The 22,717-nt window shown below is 34.7% G+C and overlaps 1 protein-coding gene across 6 annotated transcripts; it reads left to right on the forward strand.

Annotated features, from left to right (window-relative positions):
* The first annotated feature begins 31 nt into the window (after positions 1-31).
* LOC137708377 (putative ubiquitin-like-specific protease 2B) lies at positions 32-16,506 on the forward strand. 6 transcript variants are annotated; one of them, XR_015956613.1, is made up of 18 exons: positions 32-398; positions 1,714-2,048; positions 2,150-2,237; positions 2,345-2,394; positions 4,010-4,204; positions 4,292-4,367; positions 5,045-5,150; positions 6,383-6,439; positions 7,030-7,161; positions 8,497-8,697; positions 8,788-8,843; positions 8,922-9,015; positions 9,714-9,804; positions 10,600-10,719; positions 11,575-12,000; positions 12,930-14,201; positions 15,710-15,767; positions 15,980-16,506. XR_015956613.1 is itself a non-coding variant. In XM_068447448.2 (16 exons), exons 1-16 carry the CDS (start codon positions 257-259, stop codon positions 14,109-14,111), a joined length of 3,351 nt encoding a protein of 1,116 aa, XP_068303549.2. In that variant the 5' UTR covers positions 32-256; the 3' UTR covers positions 14,112-14,605. The 6 variants fall into 6 exon arrangements, 2 of the variants coding, with proteins under 2 accessions (XP_068303549.2, XP_068303539.2); XR_015956611.1 differs by having other exon boundaries at positions 94-398; positions 6,380-6,439; XR_015956612.1 differs by lacking the exon at positions 15,980-16,506 and having other exon boundaries at positions 15,710-15,965.
* Positions 16,507-22,717: the final 6,211 nt, after the last annotated feature.

The raw sequence follows: 22,717 nt of genomic DNA on the forward strand, positions 1-22,717 counted from the left end.
TGATAAGAAATCATTTTTCATAACAAATCTTGACCAAACCTGAAAATCCAAAAAGACAAAAATAAAAGAGAAGGAAGTTGTCCCTGATTGGTTAACTACAAATTTAAAGCAACACGCTTCATCGTGGAAAAACCCCCTCGTCTTCAGACTCTGCTTTCTCTCTCCGATTTGACCCAGTTTCACAACCCCGTCTATGCTCACTCGCTGAGTCACTTTGACTCGCCCGAGTTTCCACTCCAAACCCGTTACCTTCGCGATGAAGACTAGCGGCCTCGAAGTCTTCGACTTCAGCGAGGAGGACGAGCAGTCGGAATCGGTCCAGGGGAAGTATTTGGGGAAGTTCAAAAACCCTAGCCTCGATACCAATCGGATTTTCAAGTACGATTTTCTCCAGAATGGTACGTTTGCTTTCCGTAATGTCTAAAATTAGTAAGCTACATTTCTGTGTCTGGTTGCCGAGAATCCGTGGGAAAATAATCTGGTGTGAAATGAATGAAAGTTCAATAATTTTGTCTGAATTTTTATGTTAATGCTTCGAATTACAACTTTGGAACTTGCTGCTATGATAATCCATCGTTTGGAAATTGTTACTTAGTAAGGTTTGAGCCACGATGGAAATTTGGCCTGTTTGGATTCGATCTTTGTCGATAGGCTAATAGTTTTGTAGGACTAAGAAGTGTTTTTTTTTGAGTTTCTGGTTAATTATTCTCACAGGTTTATTTGTGCTAAAATGTTGGGATATGTATACTATCTCATACTTAAAATCATCTTCATATGAATGTTGAAAATTTTGATAATATGGTGGTTGATTTCTGAGTTAACCCCATTGTTTAATCTGTAAGTTAAGGTTGATCATATCGTAGAAAGGGGTAGAGATTGTTTGGCGAAGTTGGATGTATGTTTGAAAGAACTAGGTAATTACAGATGGATCTCCCTGTAATCCTAGTATCATATATGGTAACGTTTGAGAGTTAGGGCTGGCTTGGCATTGCTGAAATTATTTTAAAAGCAGCTTTTTAAAAAATCTGGGGCTAAAATTGTGTTTGGTAAATGAAAAAAAAAAAGAAGTGCTTTTTGTCAAAATCAAACAGCAGAAAGCAAAAGCAGCTCTACCCCTGCTTCTGAAAACAGCTTTCTATTGCACAGCACAGCAACCCAAACTAGCTTAGTGATCAGTTTGCATGCAGTAGGCTATTTACGGTTGTGTATTTTCATAATGTGGTAAGTAAGTAACATTGTTGTCAGGTCCGTCTGTATGTCAAATCTGCATTCCAGTCCCTTGTTTACAATGGTTTCTCACGTTTTTGGTAAATGCTGATTTATGTGTTGATTCTTCGAGTTTTGCTTGATGTAATAATCAAGCCACTAATCTTCTGACATCTGTCAGTCAACACTCCCCCTCAATCTCAACTGGGGAATCCCAGTTTGAGATTGGAAGAGTGTTTAGAAAATACGGGACTAATGAACCCCTTTTGAACAAAATGTCTGCAACTTGTCATCAGTTGGATTGTAGTGCACATTTGTATCTCCCTAAAGCTCCGTTTAACGAACAAAGTGGTTGTCAGTAGCAGGATGTTTACCCTGAGTCTTGTTGATATGCTGTTGTCAGTGTTTATTTTTCTTTTTCTCTGTTAGCTGAAAACTAAAGATGGTTGATCTATATCATCAGTGTCTTTGTTTAAACTATGCTAATTCATCTAAATATTTTTCTAGTTGCCCAGGGAGCCAAACTTCAAACAAAAGATATCAGCAGCATCCCTTGCGTAAATGATGATTCAGTTGACCGTGATCATTGTTGTGATAATGCTATTTCACATTCCCCCGTGGGAACAATTGAAGAGAGCCTTGCTACCGAGAAAGAGTATATGGAATTGGATGCTGCACCACAATTCAAATGTTTGAGTCATGAACAACAATCTGATTCCAAATTAGATAGTCATGGATCCAGAAGTTTTGTTTCTGAGCCAGAGAGAAGAGGTTCAAATGCTACGTCATCATCGTCTTGGGAAAGCCAGTTACACTTTGCCCTTGCAGTGCCTCCGTCCAGTGTATGTCAACTGTCATTTATCTGCTGAAGTATATCCTTAAAGGAGAGATTAACAATCAAAATTATGCTTTCTAAATTTTGTTGTTGTGTTCTTTTTTTCAGAATGAGCCAACTGATATGATTTTAGATGCTGATGAAAGCACGAGTGACTCTCCGTCAAGTCCTGCTTCTGAAATTGAAGATGATGACGGTATTTCCTTGTTAATTGGAGGATTGCTAATCCTTAGTTTGTGCCTTCCTTAGGCATTTCTGTCATGCACCAAGGTGTTCTTACTATCATTTGTTGTTCACTTTCAGATTCTTTGGGTACTTATAAATCGTATCATTGCTCTGGCGATTTGGAAATGGTAATCTCTTTTCTCTGTTATTAGCGGTCCAATACATGTGAGATTGCCTCTTACATAACTACATATTTGGGGTTGTAAAAACAGAAAAATAAAGAAGTATTTTATTTTTGTTGATGTTTAAACAAAATAATTGTCAAGAAAGAAAGTGGGGTTGTCTGTGTGATTTTCTAAATAGCGTAATGGGTAGTTTAGGTGGGTATTGGGTACTTTTTATTTTCATGTCACAAATACAAAGAATAATTTTGTGAGGTAACACAGAAGTAAGACTGAAGTATGCACCGTCAAAACATGTTTCGGTGACACTATCTATGCTTTGAATAAGTGTATGCAACAAAATAAATAAGAAAAAAAAAAAGGGCCTAATCAGATAAATGGTCCCCGTGGTCATAAGGTATTCAAAAGATAGCCCCTATGGTAAAAAAATTCGGATGTAAACCCTTGTGGTCTAAGTCTGTTAGGATTTATACCCAAAATTAAAACTTCCGTCAATCCTCCGTTAGTAGCATGCACGTGAGTCTCATATGTGAGGATAAGATGGTCATTTCATAGTTAGTAGCATGCCAATAGCTTACCTAAAATCTTCATGATGTTCCCAATTCTAAAGCACGAACAAAATTCCCAAATCTTGCTGCCACTGGGACTTCAAGTTTTGGGATTTCAACCAATCCCACTTCCATTTCGACAGAACCCATTGCCGCATTTTCAGAGTTTGGTTCTCTGTCAGCGTTGGATTTGGTCTAACCTCTCCGTCTCCCCCTCCTCCTTATATGGGAGCTCAGTAGAATTCTTAATCTCTTCCATGGAGACTTCTTCGTCAACTTGGCAGCGGGATTTTTTGTTCTTTCTTAGTCCTTACCTTTTATACATTTGGTGCTTCTTGGGTTTTCGGTTTTTGATTATTTTGATTGCAAGCAGTTTGAGCATTATCCTACCAAATGTGCAGAAGCATTAGAAATACTGCAGATTTTAATCAGTCAAATTTTGGGAAAAATCAAATCCTCCGCATAGAACTACAACAAAGTTCACAAAGTGTTCATTGCAAAAACAGTAGAAAGGAGATTGAAAGAGTTAATTTGTTTGCAAAATTGAATGCTGATTTGTATTCGGGGATTGTGCCATGAGCAAGATGAGAAAGATGAGATTGGGAACCAAGGAGACAGAGGAGAAAGAGAGAGAGAGAAGAGGAAAAGATTGAGAGAAGCGGCGACCATTGATGGTACTAGAGTTCACGTTATTGATCAGTAAAAGGTGTAGAGGTGTAGTTTATCAGCAATGCTAGGATGGTTTTTTTGTTAGTCGACATGAAAATACAATTCTATCCAACATTTAACAGAAACTTTACTTCTAGGCTAAATTTGCTAACGGTGTTGACCACAGGGGTTTAATTCCTAATTTTTTTACCACAGGGGTCATCACGCAAGTATCCTATGACCACGAGGATGATTAATCCAATTTGACCAAAAAAATATCTTCTTCATGTGCACAATGTTACTTGCCTTCTAAATAAGTGTTATATACCATTTTTATTTTTGGTGCAGATTTTTTAATACTTTGTTAATCCACTATTAGAAGGGTTTTTTTAGTTGTGACTTTTATACTGTTGCATAATTTGCAGGATAATACAAATATGACGGTTGTTCTTTATCCTGATTATGTTATATATCGGGATAGTTATTGTACAGAACCTCGGTTGACCTTTTCTCCCAGTTGCTTCAAAATCAGTGGTTCAACATCTGAATGCCCTGGAACCTTTAGTTCTGAATGGGAAGTCGATGATCTCATTGATGTAGAGTGTCAGTGGTTTCAAAAAGTGAGTCCTGAAACTCTCCTATTGGATGTCACCATTTACCATTTATACTCTGTATTGAATACGTACAGTTTATTGTACTGCATTCAGGTTGAATTTGTCATGATAAAACTTCGTGTTGTAGCAAAGGATGCCACTGAAGATGATAGTGCACCCAATACTTCTGGTCAGTGCACTTTTACTAACAAGCTTTTTTCTCTTTGTTGGTTTTTGCATTCATTTGGTGGGATTAGTGCTGCAAGTGTATTTTTAGGGGACTTCTCCTTCATGAAATTCTACCAGATTTTTTACGTGTAGATTATTTAACTTGCTGTTCACTTGTTGAAACTAATGTGATCCTTCTGAAAAAGTTTGGTCAATTTTCACTCTGGTTCTATACAAGCTCTCAGATCTCATTCTATGATGTTTAAGCTATGAAGTGAGGACACTGATAAATAGGGTTTAGGGTTACATGTTGTGTATACATTATATAGTCTTATGGCGAGGACACAATGTAATCATACTATATGTGACTTTAAAAATATTTGTGACTTAAAGTGTTATAAGTAAGATGGACTAGTACTTTGTAATCCAAGTATTAATGATGCACCTTCAAGTACTGCAGATTAGTTTTAGCAAGTAGTATGTATCATATGGGAAAATGTGCTTCTTTGTAATTCAGAAAAGAAAAGAAAGTTCTTGATTTTTAGTCTTGTTCTTGAACACAGTGTTGTTTAAATTCTGTCCAAACTTCTTAGTGTTGCGTCTTAATAGTTTTATTTTCTTTTTGGGACTTGAAGCTCTTAAGCTGAGTGTGGCTCCTCTTTTTTTTTTGACATTATCTGCTATCAAAACTTCTCCTAGGCATTGAAGAGTTGAAGATTGCAATTGTTGAACCCAACTGGTTCAAGCAACAGGAAAGGATAATGTCTTTGAATGCGAAATATATCAATTCATGGGTTTTGCATGAGTAAGTTTGTTTATGTTGCATTGGCTAATACAATAATATAATTCATATTTCTTGATGTTCTAAGCTTTATGCCAAGTAGCTACGTAATTTGATGGCGTATACTCTGATAATACCGATTCTTTTTTCATCTACTTATGTGGTTAAGACTAATTGTATTTGAATTGAACTTTGGGAATGACAGCATGTTTCTTTTTGGTAACATGTTTCCTTTTTCTCTTTTGTGTAGAAAGGCAATATTTGATAATTTTGTAAAAGGAACAGAATATTCTGCTGATTTTTACTTGAGATAGACGAGGATATTATGTGTTTAGTAGTCTTAGTTTCAGGCTTTCCGTTCTGCACAGATGTTTGATTACTGTACCTTAATACGTTCAATATGCTTTTAATAGTCTTAACTAGATTTAAAGTTCCATATTTTCTCTTTACTCAGTTTATACCAACATTGACAAAAGTATAGCCACCAACATACTCAAATTGGAGACAGCTTATCTAAAACAATATCCAAGATATGGTCAATGTAATATGATTTAAGATTTACGCTTTGTCAGTACAATGAAATTCAATTTCATCAAGATCATAAATTTCTTTTTTGTGTTTTCAAAGGGTTAGTGTTAAGATGAAATGAACTAAATGGCAATTTTGGGGATTACAATGGAAGATTTAAGGGGATACATACTTCTGTAGCAAAATGGATTCCTGTGAGAGCCATCTGATGTCCACTCTTGAATTTAGAACTTCTAAGTAATAGTGTGAAGTGAACCATCTAGCTTGTGGTTTTATTATAAGAATTTATACCGAAAGAAACTCTGTAAACATTAAATCTTAAGGCTCTTGGTTTATGACTATGTTTTATTACACTAGTGCTGAGTTTGTATGCATTTAATTTATACGGTATCTGTTCAACCATGCTTCTGTACAAGGATGGTGTACTTCTGTGGTGATAAGTGTTGCGTGTCTTGTTAGTGGTTTGCAAATTAGAATGGTTCAACAGTACATTTGTGGTGAAATTTTTATTTGTGCATATTCTCTCTCTCTGTCCACATATATCTAGCTTAGAAATGCAAGGTAAATTGTCTGAATTCAAATTGTATTCTTTCCTTTGTGATTTATTTGCCACAATTGTAAAATATGTACTAGTTCTTCTGTGTATTATGTATTATATTAGTCTATTTTACTTCAGTAATACTGCACAATCTTAAATTCATCTTTTTCTCCCATTTTGATACAAGTAGCGTGCACACGGAAACAGATGAGGAGGATTCACTTGGGCAGAGGCATCATTTTCCGAAGTGAGTTAAAGTGATCCTAGTGCCTTTCTATGTAACTATGGATATACAAACTAGATTGCTTTCTGTATAATTACTAGTTAAATGATGTTTCCTTAACCCTCCTTTTCCTTGCTTTGTTTTCAGACTCTTTGTTTTGTCCTTTGAGTTCTTTAATTGTTTACGGTTCTTATGCTTTCTAGTCTTTCTTTTTCTTTTCTTTTCTCACTTTTATGGTGAGTATTGGATAAAGTATTGAACCCTTTGTTCCTCGGTATCACGTAATGTGGATGCATGCTGTTTTAGCTTTAGCTCATACTCGTGGCCCAAAATCCATCATTAGCTAAACCATCATTCAGTTTTGCCTCATACAACAAACAGATGAAGGATCAATTTAAAGAGACTGAGAATCAATTTATGTGGTCCCTTTTCTTGTTACCACCTGTGGAACTATAAATATTTATGGAGTTGGACTCTGGTGGAAACTGTTTGCGTTTATGTTGCTTAGTAATATACCAAATGGTAGAATTGATTTGGTTTTTACAGTTCAGTTTCTATTTCTTTCTTGGTGTTGCTTTCTAATGTATTCTAAACATATTCCAAATGTTATACAGTTTTGATGGGCCTTTTGAAGATGTTGTATATCCAAAAGGGGACTCAGATGCTGTTTCCATCAGCAAGAGAGATGTTGATCTCTTACAGCCAGAGACATTTATTAATGATACAATTATTGACTTCTATATCAAGTAAGCTTGCGTGGATACGGTCACATGCATAATTTATATTCTTTATATTAAAAACTTGCATGTTTGGGGTTCTGAATATTTAGTTCCATTATGGATGACATCTATTTCTGGGACTTGGTTTTGTTAGTTTTATTAATAAGAGTTTAACGTCAAAATTAAAAAAAAATGTTGGGAGGTAACATCCCTTTCCTTGGTCTCACACGAGATATGAGAACTTTGTGCGTTTGTTAAGGTAAATGGTTTTGTATAGCTATATATGTATATATTTAGTTGCTTAGTTCTTAATATTTCAAAAGGAAAATATAACTACTAATAAATTCATGATTTTACTAATAAATAAAGCTAATTTAGTATTTATTTGTGTTCAAGTGACTCTTGCATACCTTAATATAAACAGATGCCTATAATCACATACTAATAATCATTTCGTTGTTAGGGGTCAGCAAATAAAGCAAGTTAAGCAACTTGGCCCGTTTGTTAACCTTTTTATTTTCAGGTTGAGCTACTTAGTTTTCACTTTTTTGTTAGGAATATAGGTGAAATACAATGAAAAATGGGATGAGCAAAGGTAGAGGAAGGATGGTTGGAAAAAAGTGGAACAAAGTACACAGTGAAAATCAAAAACAAAAAACTGAAAACGATTTTAGTATGTTTTCTTTTATAATTATTGCTACTTTGATCTTCATTTCTCTCTCCTCCCTTCCTCCACCCTTCTTCATTCCTTAATTCCTCCATATAGATTTCCATATAGATTTCCTTTATGAAGAAAATATGAATCCTAAAACTAAAAAACGACATGGGTATCAACCGAGCCCTTACCTTCAGAAATTTATCTTTACTTTGTAATTCTTTCATCTGGTTAGTCCCACACTGTATCAATCTTCTCTACCATCAATATCCTCACCATCCTCAACAAAACCCTTGGGTTTGTTTTATAGGAAATTTTAAATTGCTAGACTTTTTTACCTGACTATATAAATAAATAATATATTTCAAGTAAATTGATATAAAGATCATGGGAATGGTAGATGAAAGCATTGAGAAACTCTTAATTTTGATGTTTCTGCATTTTATGAACTGTTAATGAATTTAAAGACAAGATAATTAGAGTCCATAATGTAATGATTTAAGTTCATTGAAATACTAATACTTTGAAGTTTGAAACAGCATTTGAAAATGTAATAAATTATAATTGCTATTACCAAAAGACAATGCTAATGCCTGACAAAGCTAATGCTAATTGCTTTTGCCTTTATTAGCAATTAGAATTATAATGTGATTGTAGGTTTTGAATTTGTTTTATAATTCACCTGCTAAAATGTACTCTATTGACAGGTATCTGAAGAATCAGATTCAACCTGAGAAACAGCATAGGTACCACTTTTTCAATAGTTTTTTCTTTCGGAAGCTGGCTGACTTGGACAAAGATCCATCCAGTGTTTCTGATGGCAGAGCTGCTTTTCATCGAGTTCGTAAATGGACGAGGAAAGTGGATTTATTTGAAAAGGATTACATCTTCATTCCTATAAACTTCAAGTATGACCCTTTGACCAAACTTTTTGACTTTTGTAATATGCTCAATTTTCTGGAGTGCTGATACATGGCTTTTGTGTTTTTTAATGTCAGTCTACACTGGAGCCTAATAGTCATATGCCATCTTGGTGAAGTGCCTAAACATAATGGTAACTTTTTCTTTGATTGTGCAATGCGCATCTCAACTCTTATTCATCCCGTCATTTATGTACTTTTGCTATGTTCAGGTGGAGACTCGGGAAATTTACTTAAAGTACCTTGTATTTTACACATGGATTCTATCAAAGGAAGTCATACGGGTCTGAAAAATCTAATTCAAAGGTATCTATTAGCTATTAAAATTAATTTTTTTTTATTTGTTTGTGCAGATATCTTTTTCTTCTTGGAAAAACAGGTTTTATTGAAGTTCTTCCTTTTCGGATTTCTCTAACTATTCATGTATTCTCATGCAAAGTTTGACTTCTAAGAAGTTAATAGCCAGTTGGGATTTTGGTTGAAGCTGTAAAAGTGGGTGAGATATTGGAGAATTTGGGTTAGATGCTTCCAATAAACCAAAGGAGGAAAAAGAACAAAATATGAAATTTATGTGACAGGATCTAATTTGGACAAAATATTAGCTATAAGAAAGAGTGTCATTTCAATTGTAACTTCCCTTTGACTGGTAGAATAATGACAATTTTAAATCAATTGAAATGTTTGACCTTGGACACGCACAATATCCTTTTAATACAATTCTAACCACATAATCTCTTGACTCTTGTTATTAATTATATGAAAACTTAATGACATTAGAAATAGTCTGGTTATTGTGATATAGATAACCATGGGATCAATAATACAAGCATTAAGTTAGGTTGAAGTTTCTTATTTTTTTGGGAGGATGGACAATTGTCAAGTCAGTAGATATGGGTTGTCTAGTTTTTTAATGGGATAATATTGGATTTTGTGTGTTTCTGTTTGATGGTTTGATTTTGTGTGTTTCTAAATTGTGACATCAAAATTTGATCTTGAAATGATAGTTATCTGTGGGAAGAGTGGAAAGAAAGGAAAAAGGAGACATCTGAAGAAATCTCAACAAAGTTTCACAACCTGCGGTTTGTCCCACTTGAGGTATTGCTCCAGTTTAGTGAAACAGTTTTAGAGAGGGAAGACAATAAAGAACCTGTATTAGTTGGGTATATTTGAGTTTTATGATCATATTGTTGTGTATGCTTACTACCCTTGTGGTTTCGTAGGCCACATGGAAGAATGATTTAATAGGACACTGAAGTAGAGATAATTTGATGTATCATATATAAATGCTACCGTTCTTGTTTTATTAAAAAGTGCTACTACCTGTGTAAGTTTTTTGTCCAATGTCCTTGTTTCATTGGCACGGGATGCCAAGTGGCGGTGTACTCGTTCCATGTAAGTTGTTTTCTAAGTGAAGGGCATTACTATCTTGAAACCACCTTTTTTATTTCAAAGAAAAATATATAAAGAAATTTGTGGATATTAAGATTGTCTTTTATTTTTATGGGGCCGAATTATTTTGATTGCCTGGTATTAAAGTATATGCATTAAACCATTATAGGTTAGGTTCTAGATACAGTATGGTAAATTGATCATTTTTTTAACAATAAAACCTACGAAAATGTTCTTTTCCTTTTGGTCCAATTTTTTATAAATAAATATCAGATGTATGGAATTGCTAAGATGCACGTGTGCATCTTCATTTGTGATCATTTTGTCTTTGTGTTCCTGCAATAGATATATGCTCTCTTTGTTCGTGAGATAATTTTTGTCACTTTAAAGTTTTATCATTTGCTTCCTCATTTTTTGGTGTGGTTTTAGATAAAGAAGTTTTGAATAGTTTTTCCTGATGGTAACATCTTAGCTTCTGACACTGGTTCGTGTTCTTATTAGCTACCGCAACAGGAAAATTCATTCGATTGTGGCCTGTTTTTACTCCACTATTTGGAGCTCTTTTTGGCAGATGCTCCTGTTCATTTCAGCCCATTCAAAATAACCAAGTTTTCCAACTTTGTAAGTGGTCTACTTTGTCTTTTGTTTTTGCTTAATTTAACTAAGTCTTTTAAATTTTATTGTTTACTTTGTTGAAATTCTTGATTTGGCATGTGAATTTTATATATCTGATACTCAACCCTAACGTTTAATATTTAAAATTGTACCACCCACCACCTGTTTGTGTGCGTTGAAAGCATAATTACAGTGTTTACAAATTAGGGTGATGCTTGTTGGAAGCCATTCTGAGGGGAAAATCAAATATTGTTCTCTTGTTCGTTTGTATTATTAATTTGTTACATACAAATGGAGGAGTCCAATCACTAAGCAATTTAAGAGGAAACATAGCACATTCAAAGCCATGGGATGCAAATCTCATGGTTTAAAAGACAAATGAGAGTCTGAGAGCACTTACTTTCTAGTAACTGCTGGATGAAAACCCAACTAAGATATCATACTTTAAGCCTTCATTTGCATGTTTTCCTATTAATTGGTGGATGAAAAGTCAAACATATCAACAATTACTTGGTGTATATTTGAATTCTCGAAAGTCCTTAATGCCAAGTGTTTGAATGCTTCTGCATACATATCTGTGTTAGTATGTTGATTTACAGTTTATGCATCACGTCCGAAGATTGTAGGATTTCTTTTTCTCAAATAGAAGGTCTTTTGGGTTCTGTTGCCTAACAATGAATTGGGACAGAATCAGATATTACATACAAATGTTGGAACTTTAAATGGGGTTTCTGTGCTTAAAACTCTTGTACCCTTTTCCCATTATTTCTTGTTACCTTTTAAATATGATCCTCCTGTAATTTAATTGCATGCTTTATGTTTCAAGTTTTTGTTATGTATTATCACAATTTCTGTTGCCAGCTTAATGCAAATTGGTTTCTTCCGTCCGAGGCATCTCTGAAGCGTACTCTTATTCAAAGGTTAATTTTTGAGCTCCTTGAAGATCGTTGTCGGGGAGTCTCTTCAGTGGCTTCTAGTGATGAAGACCAGGCTAAGTTTCCAGAATGTAACAATCATGAAACTGGTGTGCAGTCTTTTTCAGGAAGATGTGGTCCTGCTATAGCTTGCCAAGAAAATATGTCGAGTTCTCAAGCAGGCCTGGGAATTGAAATTACTCTGTTATCCTCAACTTCTCTAAGGAGTTCTGATTGCGTTAAAGATGCAGGCTTTGTTATCCAGGAACTTTTTGAGCCAGGAGCCACCCCAGGCTCACTATTTGGAGAATATCAATCAATTGACCAAAAGTCATCTTTTTGCCGTCCTAATGGAGCTGTACCACTGATGGAGGTAACATTACTCATCTTGTTCTGTTTGGAACAGTATATGTTTTACTATGAGATAGTTGGGATTGAAAAGCATGAGCATGACTAGTGTTAACTTTTGAGGCTGTTTTGAAGTTCTTTTGGGTGTGGCTTTTTAGTGCATGTGTGTGTTTGGGAGAGAGAGGTATTCGAAAGGCCATGTTATAGGTTTTCTTTTTATCTCTTGCTTAAAAATTACTTTAAAATGATCTTCCTTTATTTATATTTATTTATGAGAAATTGGAGTATGGTTTGGTATTGCTGTGCTTTGAAAAAAACTGCTTCTGCTATGCTGTGAGAATAAGCTCATTTTTGCTACTTCACGTTTTCAGCTTTTTTTTCACCCAAAACTATGAAAATAAGCTGTTTTTAAGTGTTTACTAAACACCTTTTTGAGCTCAGCTTTTTTCGATACCCACTTTTTATAAAAGCACTTCAGTACCAAACCAGTACTTAGTATGACACCCAATTGGAGCTTCGGTCCCCAAACTAAAAATCTGTTAGTATTGGTCCCTAAACATGTTACAAATTGGAGCAATGGTCCTTTTGGGTAAAACATTTTAAAAGGAGTTAAGGGACGGAAGTTCTAATGGAGTTACCCAAAAGGATCATTTGTCCAAGTTGTGACAAGTTCAAAAACCATTACTCACATATTTTCAATTCAAGGATCAATGCTCCAAATATCTATTATTTTAATTTTCTTTTAACCAATAAGTGCTTTGAGAATCATTTCTGTCATTATTCAGAAATCCTTGATTTATGTAGACCTGTGATGCAGCCCGGTACACTCTTTTTTTTTGGGTTCTGTTATGGGCAAAGAACTGTATAGGACAAAAGGAAAACATATTATAAAGGGATACATGATTTCATTTAAGAGACTGCAATACTTGCACTTGACCATTTGTTTCATAACAGGAAGACACCAAAACTGGAGAGCAGTGTGCTTTTTTGCCTACGGGAGAGACTGGTTTTCAGCAAATAACTGGAATTACATCTCAAACTTGTGACATTCCGTATACATCAAGAGCTTATGGCGTTGAGACTTCCTTTGACTTGGCACAAACGGAAAATGAAAACACAGATTTATCCCCTAAACTATCTATGTGTGTCTCTGACCATGCTGAAGATATAGGGGTCATTGAGGATTATCCAGTTGGGGAAGGTTTGGGTCTGAGCCAGAAAGAAAAAATGGATGTAAACCATTCTCAATCAGTGGAAAATGTCACATGTTTAACAGATTTCCTTGTTTCTGCTCCAGGCAAGATGCAGGGCGCTTCCATTATAGAAATGGAAGGTTCTCAAGATCATGATAAGGTGTATGACGGGAATGAAAATGGAGATTCTCAAGACCCTGATGGCAACGAAAGTTGTCAAGAACATGATAAGGGGCATGATGGCAACAAAAATGGAGGTTCTGAAGACCATGGTAAGATTGATCGAAAAAGTGGAGGTTCTCAAGACCATGATGTAGTGCAGGATGCCAATGAGAATATGGGTTTTCAAGACCATGATAAGGTGCATGATGGCAATGTAAATGGAGCTTCTCAAGACCATGATAAGGTGCAGGATGGCAGCGAAAGTAGAGGCTCTCATGAGCATGATAAGGAGCAGGATGGCAAAGAAAATGGAGGTTCTCGAGACCATGATAAGGAGCATGATGGCTATGAAAATGGAGGTTCTCAAGACCATGATCTGGTGCAGGATGGCGATGAAAATGGAGGCTCTCAAGACCATGATAAGGTGCAGGATGGCGACGAAAATGGGGGCTCTCAAAACCATGATAAGGTGCAGGATGGCAATGAAACTGGAGGCTCTCAAAACCATGATAAGGTGCAGGATGGCAACAAAAATGGTGCTTCTCAAGACCATGATATGGTGCAGGAAGCAGTTCCAATTCCCTCGTGCCAAGAAAATCCTGACATACAAATGGATCAAGACTCCGATATGGTAGACAACAGGACTGTCTCATGTGATGATGTTCAAATGGCCGATAGTCCACCGCCTGATGATGTTCTGATGCCCGAATCGCTAGAGCAACGTGCTGCAAAAAGGCTGCGGCTTACACCTCCAGTTGAAGGGGATAACTGTGTCACATGAAGCCTTGTTGAAGATTGAAAGTTGTGAGGCCACCAATGCTCTTTTTGGCATTTCACTAGGTGTTTGACTTGATTGATCTGGCCACATGAGGTATGTGGGATGTATTTAGAGAAGAATAGTTAGATACTAGGATGCATAATCTAAAATGTTAGTGAATTTAATTCCTCACAAAAAAAGAGATTTGATAAAATCTTAAGGGTAAGAAAAAAAACATGGAGAAGTCATGGCCTACTTGGAGTTTTGAGGTTATGTGCATACTCTACAGGAGTAGGATTCGTTTCCCTCTTTTTCCTTGGCTCCGCTTGAACTAGGGCTGGGCGTGGGTTGGAGTAGTCTGGTTTTGGATGTAAATTGCGTACTAAACCGCACGCTGCGGTTTTGCCTAAATTCCAAACCACAATTGAACCGCAACAGCTGAGAACCAAGGTTGGGGTATGGTTTGCAAATGCTGTAGTTTTTAAACCTGTCAATTTATAAGAAAATTCAACATCAAATTGTAAGTCTCATAATTTTAATTTACGATCTCACAACCTCAAAATACACCACCTCATAGCTCAAAAAAGTATCCAATTCCAACCTCATAACTTGATGATGAGTTTAGTAAAATAGTAAATTATGATATAATTATACAAGAAAGTTCCCCAGTTTTATACTTTATATTATTTGTTTTAATTTTTTAGTATACAAAATTTATTGGGCTCTAATGATCATTTTTTGATATTTAGTTGCAAGAATGATTAGTACAAGGTCCATATTAAAGTAGTCCAACTAAAAATGGACTAATTATAATAAATTATGATTTTTCGGTTTTACACCCAACTTTTTTAGGTTGAGTTTCAGATTTTTGTCGTTAATGGAGTTCATCGTTGTTTTGTAGACCTTCTTTTTCTTTGAAACAAAAATATAGATCCTCATGCTATTTAATTTATATTTTGTATTATTTCGTTGAAACGTGATCATTGTCATTATTCATAAAGTCTTCGAGGGTCTGTTTTTCAATTTTTCTTCGTTAGTGGAGTTCATTGTTTGTTTCTCCAGAAAATAAATTTGAGATCTGCATGTTATTCAATAATAACGACGAGTCATTGTTTATGGATTGTAAAAGTAAACTGTTTATGGATTTTAAGTAACTGTTTTTGGAATCTAAGTTGCTGTTTCTGGAATCTAAGTCACTATTTCTTGATCCAAATGAAATAGACACACTGTTCATTAAATGTAAGTTAGAAAAGAAATAGTGAAATTTATTGTATTTGGATTCAAAGAAAAATAAGCATCATGTTTCTTAAATATAATCAATTGATGCATGAAATAAAAGAAACAATCAAAAGTTAACACATAGACTGTTTCTGGAATTTAAGTCACTGTTTCTGGAATTTAAGTCACTATTTCTGGATTTTGGTTCTTTTCTTTCCAGATGCAGTGTTTGTTTGTGCATAGAAAAAAAACAAACACTGTATCTGAAGTTTTGGTTTTTTTTTTTTTGTTTTTTTTTTCCCTATTTACAGATGCCTGATATGTATGTACATCACTGGGACCATAGGTCCTTATTGGATCTGATTGGAATAAAATACTAACACTATAAATTGTTCATGGTGCAGATAAGAGGATGAGGATGAGGACGATGATGAGGAAGATGAGGATAAGGGCACGAAAAAGGTAGACAATAGTTTTGGATGATTTTTTTATTAAACTTTGAGCCATTTTGGTTAAATAACATTTTAAGATGATTTTTGGTTAAATATTTGTTGACCCAAGCCCTTTTCATTAAAGCTCTCCTTTTTTTAATAACGACGATATATTGATACACGACGATGAAATAGCAACACTTGATAATTTAATTTTAATCAGGCGTAATATATGACTTGTAGGTGGATGGGAATATACAGCTTGTAGCACTACTGCATCGTCTAATAACTCAACCAATTTTTTGTCTTGAAGTTTACCACATAAAACGGGTAGACTCCACTTTTTCTCACTTCTTTATTCTAGCATTGACTTGTGCTATCAAATAGCTTTGTATCGGTTAAATTCGCGAGTTAGAGATAAGCGGATTCGAACCGTTGACATCCGCCATAGGGTAAACTACCGCCTCCAATCAAATTCCAAATTGAAGTCCGGTCGATGACACCAGCTGCCCGACATTTGCCAATCCCATCGTGGCTGGTGTAAGCCCTTCCTTCTTCCCTAATCCAAGCAACAACAATATAAGGCAGAGTACCGCGTAGCTGATCTATTCGAAGCTACCATCGGCATGAGAATGATGCATACTTATTTTCATATCGGAGGAGTAGCGGCCGATCTACCTCATGGCTGCTAAAAGTTAAAGTATCTCTTGACCTAAAGCTGCCTTTGTATTCGTACTTCTTGACCAAATAGAATATGCTTCTCGCCCCAATGGTTGATAATTTAGGTCCTGTAGATGCTCGCACAACATCAACAGAGAGCTCATAGGCCTTATTCTTCAAATCAAAGAGCGACGTAATTCCACGACGTAGTCTTTTAGTATAGAACAAAGACTCTTTGAGCTGACTAGGCATAGAGGAACCACACCAATCCATCCTGAACTTGGTGGTTAAACTTTACTGCTGTAGCGATACTGAAGGGGAGGTCCTATCTTTTGAGGTGCTAAACGAAGTGAAGCGGGAGACTACTACACCTCTGTTAGCTTTACCTGACTTTATTATTTGAAACATAGATTTTTTGAATCGAATGACAACCGTAATGGATGTCAGCTCAATCTGAAGGAAATTATGTAGAAGCTTTACAGGATTATTACGAAGCTATGCGATTAGAAATTGATCCTTATGATTGAAGTTATATAGTCTATAACATAGGCCTTACCATCTCTCCAAGGGCGGATCCACAGAGCTACTATAACTATAAGATATAAGAAGTAGAAACAAGCCTACTTGGAGCATGTTCATCTTCCTCTCATACGTTCATGGACGTTCCAAAAATGGGTACTATCGGGTCGGGTAAATTAAATTCAATAATAGACGCCTGTTGATAGTCCAGCCAAAAGTCAAACCATTTGTATGTACCACCTCTATATTCCCACTTGAGACCAGCTTTATCAAATTGTCTTAGTTCATCACCATGCACTACCTTCAAAGTGAATATATCAACATCATCTACAAAATCACACAATCAAATGCAGCATAGGAATTAAAAATGTAGCATAGAAAATTAGAAATTAGAGATGGATTAGTGTGATTTCACTAACATATATACAAGATTAGCATAAACCCCCAATACAACATAACTTAATCAGGCGTAGTTATAGTTTAATCCACATGTGATTATTATAATTGCTCTTTGTAGTGTAGTAGCTCTGTTTTTTAAGGGTATTGCTTTGTCTCTACTTCACATGAAAATATACCTTCCAAAAAGCTACATATAGCCACACATAGAACCCTACCGCACTACCCTCGCTAAACCCTTTTAACCCAACAAACAGTCAAACAAATGCACACAGAGACCACAAGTTTATTTTATATCCTGAGATCCTATATACAACCTGAAAAGCGCTCTCAAACAACATATTGCACAATAAAATACTCATACAAATAAACTCCAAACATACAATAATCCCTAAAACCCACGACCCCAACCAAATCACAATCCACAAGCATAGTTTAAGGTCTAAACTCACCATAATCTGGTTGAGGAGCTCCAAGTTCTCTTGGGATTGTCATTTTAAATTCTTCTCTTATTCACAGATATTCCAATCACCATACTTATAATATAACATACTTGCAAAAAATAAGATAAGCCGAATCTATAATTCGAAAAGCATAATATTAGGGTTAATGCATTATGACGAATTTTTCATGCAATCAAGGCTAATTAGAACATTGAAATTAAAACCGTGTTTTAAAAGGTACTTGATTGATGATGAAGATTGTGAAAGGATTTGTAGAAAAATCGCCTACAACTCCAGAGTTCGTTCTTCATTGCGTTGCATCACGTCCAACATAAACATTGAAACAAGGAGTAATTAAAGTAATAACAAGTAGATCAATTTAATAAAATAAAAAGTTAATCATAGTAAGAATGATTGAAACATAATACTCCTCTAATTGAAGATAGACAAACTCTCTTTAGCATAACATTAAAAGCATGTTGAAAACATGTTATAGGCTATTTTTGGGAGAAAGAGGAAAGGGAAATCGACAGAGAAAACAATGAAAGAAAAGAAAGGCTTGCAGAATTTTGTATTAATACTCTTCATGCCTTATGATCTTTTAGATCTCATAGAATTCCTATACATAACCTACTAGGATTTACAGAATCACATTCTTAATTAAATAAGAATAACAACATTCTTCTAATTTCTTTTTTTTCTTTCTTATGTGGCATTTTAAAAAAGGGTAATGCTGGGAGACTAATTTGTAAACTAAATATGACATGCAAGTTGATGATTGAATTATTACTTAAGTGTTGATTCATGTGCTTATTTCTTATTGGTGACACATTATTTGGTCTGCAAATTTTGATCTACCTATGCTCTTTTAAAAATGATTCTTAACCCTTTGAGAATTTTTACTTTACTTTTTTTTTTTTTTGGAAAAAAAGACATATACATGAGCATAAATGTGGATTTCAAGCTTGTCAAGTCATCATTTAACGAATTGATGAACAATAATTTGACATTGCATTGAATTTAACTTTGTGTATGAAATTGCAATGTTTATTAGATGAGATGACTTTGTAATGTCACTCAAGCTTGGGGTTACTGTAATTAACAAAAAAAAAAAAAAAAAAAATTAGCTAAGCAAGAGCACCTGAGGAGCCATTGTTATTGGAAATTGTTATTAGAGTTCAAAATTCTCATTTTATATTCCAAACTTTTTATATTTAAAAAGAAAAATACACTTGTTTTCATTATTTTTTGTATATCTTAGATTTGTTTTTTTTTGAGACTTAGTGGTCACTTTTATTTAACAATTTGAAAAAGGGGCTTTTAGATCCAGGTCCAAAAATATAGATGGTTTTTAGGAGTGAGTCCAATTACCTAATTATATGTATTTATTTATTTTTAATGCTCATTTTATATTTTCTAAAAATATTAAAAATCAATTAAAATCTTCTAATATTATGCATTTTCAACCCCAAAAAAAATATAATTAATATCTTATAACAATATATATATATATATATATATATATATATTGACATAAATCTATCAGCAAATCATTATATCCTAACTCAAGTAACAAATATATGAATGTATATCATACCTATAAGTAAGATATGAAACCTAACTAAAAGGTAGAAAAAACATAATATATCTACAAGCAAAACATATGAATCTTACTTGATTATAAAAAAGAATCTGTCATATAGGTAGATAAATATAATTAACCTGTAATATAAGTTGATTATAAAAATAAAAACTAAAATCTATAAATGGGGTTTAAAACGAGATAAAGAACAAGAAAGAACAAAAAAAAAAAAAACAAAAAACAAAAAATTAATAATCAAAGAGATAATTAGGAAGAAATTTGATTTTTATAATAAATCTTATCATTGAAGAGATAATTATTGATAATGAAATAATAAGATTTAAGGAATTGGACTTATTTTAATAAATTGGACTATTTCTACTATTGGCTCAAAAAATTGGACCTATATCAAGTTTTCCCTTTGAAAAATTTGTGCAACACTTTCGGCTTATGCTCAAGTAGACCTGGCAATTTCTTATACGACCCATTAACACGACACAAAAACAACCGGTTTCGGGTCAACACGATAACTAATCGGATTGTTATTGGGTCACACGATAATAACGGGTCCTTAATAGGTTTACATGAGAGTGACACGCGGGTAACCTATTTTGACACGATAAGAAAAAAATTATTTTAATGATTTTAATTTTTTAAACTACTAAAAAAACTTACTATAAAATACTGTAGATATAGTGATACGAATATATTGTTTATTAAATATTGTATTACTATTTTATATGAATTTCAAAAATTTAAGTTTTATTTATTTATTTATTTATTTTTATAGTATACTATGGGCAAAGAGTGAGATTAAAAAATTTATAAAACACATTAAAAATGTTAGATCCCACATCGCACAGGGGAATGATCCTTATATGTATATTCCTATCCCTACCTAGCACGAGGCCTTTTGGGAGCTCACTGGCTTCAGAGTTCATCGGAACTCCGAAGTTAAGCGAGTAGCGCGTGAGAACACTCCCATGATGGGTGATCCACTGGGAAGTTCTCGTGTGAGTTCCCAGAAATAAAACCATAAGGGCGTGGTCAGGGTTCAAAACAGATAATATCGTGCTACAGTGGTGGAGCCCGGGATGTGGTGGACCTTGGGCTGGGATGTGACAACATCGCCCAGGGGATGTGGTGGGGGCCTAGGCTTGAATGTAACAATTTGGTATCAGAACCTAACCCTGGCTGTGGTGCGCCGACGAGGACGTCGGGCCTCTAAGGGGGGTGGATTGTGAGATCCCACATTGCCCAAGGGAGTGATTCTTGTATGTATATTCTCATCCCTACCTAGCACGAAGCCTTTTGGGAGCTCACTGGCTTTGGGTTCCATGGGAACTCTGAAGTTAAGCGAGTAGTGCGCAAGAGCACTCCCATGATGGGTGACCCACTGGGAAGTTCTCGTGTGAGTTCTCAGAAACAAAACCGTGAGGGCATGGTCGGGGCCCAAAGCAGACAATATCGTGCTGTGGTGGTGAAGCGCGCCCGGGATGTGGTGGACCCTAGGTTGGGATGTGACAAAAAAAATCAAGTAATTTAAAAATACAAAACACATTAAAAAAATTATAATAATTAATTTTTAAGTGCGAAAAATGTGGAAAAAGTATGCAAATGCTCGAAATCGCATCCTCTACGCTTTGAGATGTGTACATTGTCGTTTGAATTTTTAAAACCATACAAATCCTCATGAATAGTATTTTTAAGAGAGTTCAAAATAAATAAAATTCATAAACATTAATGTATAAGTATGAAAAATGTGAAAGCAAATATAAATGTTCGTGATTGCATCCTCTACGCTTAGACGATGAGTACATGGCAATTTAGAATTTTAAAAGCCCTCCAAATCTCATGGATAGTGTTTTCATTTGAGTGCAAAATTAATAATAATTATTGTAGAAGTGTGAAAAATGTAAAAGAAATATACAATCAGTTGTAATGACAAGCTTTACAACTTTCGTAAAGGGGTCAACTTTGAAATTTGACACCATAGTCTATAAACTTTAGATTTAAATTTAACCATTCATTGTCATTTACACTTTATTCTACTCACCGAATTTTATTTTTTAGATTTTATTTTTTGAAAAGTGATCTTATAGCGGATGTAAAAAAATGAATGGTTCGATAGTTGACATGACATTCCGATATTTACGGTAAACTAACATGTGAGTTGATGTTATATAGAGACTAAAATGTGAGTTTATTTTCTAGAGACTTTATAAACTTCGAGCTATATTTTCACTAACGGTAAAACTCTGAATGTAAATCAACGATTCAAACCGTTCATCTTCCTACATCCTCTAAGAGATCATGTTTTCAAAAAAGAAAATCCAAAAAAAAAAAAAAAAAAAATTGGTGAGAAGAATGGAGCGTAAATATAAACGATAATCAACGGTTCCATTGAGATCTATAGTTTACGGATTATGAAAAACCTTAGTGAAGACATGGTCAATATAACCCTTGAAGACAATATATTAAGCCAAAGTTCCAATACCATTTCCCTTGGTGATTGATGAAAATTGAAGGGTTTTATTGTAAAAAAACCCAAAAACCTCTTTTGCCTCCTATCTCAAATCCACAATGAGGTTTAATTGTATGAAAAAAATATGAGGGAGGAAGTGAGAGTTATTGATTTAGGTTTAGTTTTGTAAACTGAGGGAGTGTAGTTAATTTGAATTTTAAAGAATTTTGACTGACTTTTTTAAGTGAGATTTTAAATGATTTTAATAGACACTACAATCTGATATGATTTTGGAAGATTTATATGGATTTCTATTTATAGATTTCTATGAATTTGTATGAACTTTTTTTCATGGATTTCTTAGGATTTAATTCTCCTACAACATAAAATGATATATTTTTTTCCCAGTGAACAATTTGAAAGGAACATAAACATATACATACATACATACATACATATAAGAGAAAATTGTAGCAATGGTCCCTCAAGTTTAATTCAACTGGAGCAATGGTCCTTCAACTTTAGTTCCTTGACCATTAGTCCAAATTCGTCAAAATGTGCAGTTTGACCACTTTCGTTAACACCATCAATAGTTCTGTTAAATTCATTCACGTGCGTCGCACATGAGACTGATTGTAGGGAAACATAATATTTCTTGTGGGTTGAATTCTATCGAACGTAGAACCCATCCCCAATTGAAACTTCCTCCCATCCCCAATTACAACTTCCTCCATGCCCATCCTCACATTCCTCAAATTCCCACCATGTATTGCAATAATCAGTCTTTAGAGTAGCTCTACCGGAGCTGATAGCCCGGTGGACAGAGGATTAAACAGTGTCCAGTTGCTCGAGCAAGAAGGTCTAGCCCAAGCTGGCTATTGAGCCGTGCGAGCCCAAGGGAGAGGCCTGGCGATAGG

Source organism: Pyrus communis, chromosome 15 (assembly GCF_041283825.1).
Source record: "Pyrus communis isolate YQ-2024b chromosome 15, ASM4128382v1, whole genome shotgun sequence".
NCBI lineage: Eukaryota > Viridiplantae > Streptophyta > Magnoliopsida > Rosales > Rosaceae > Pyrus > Pyrus communis.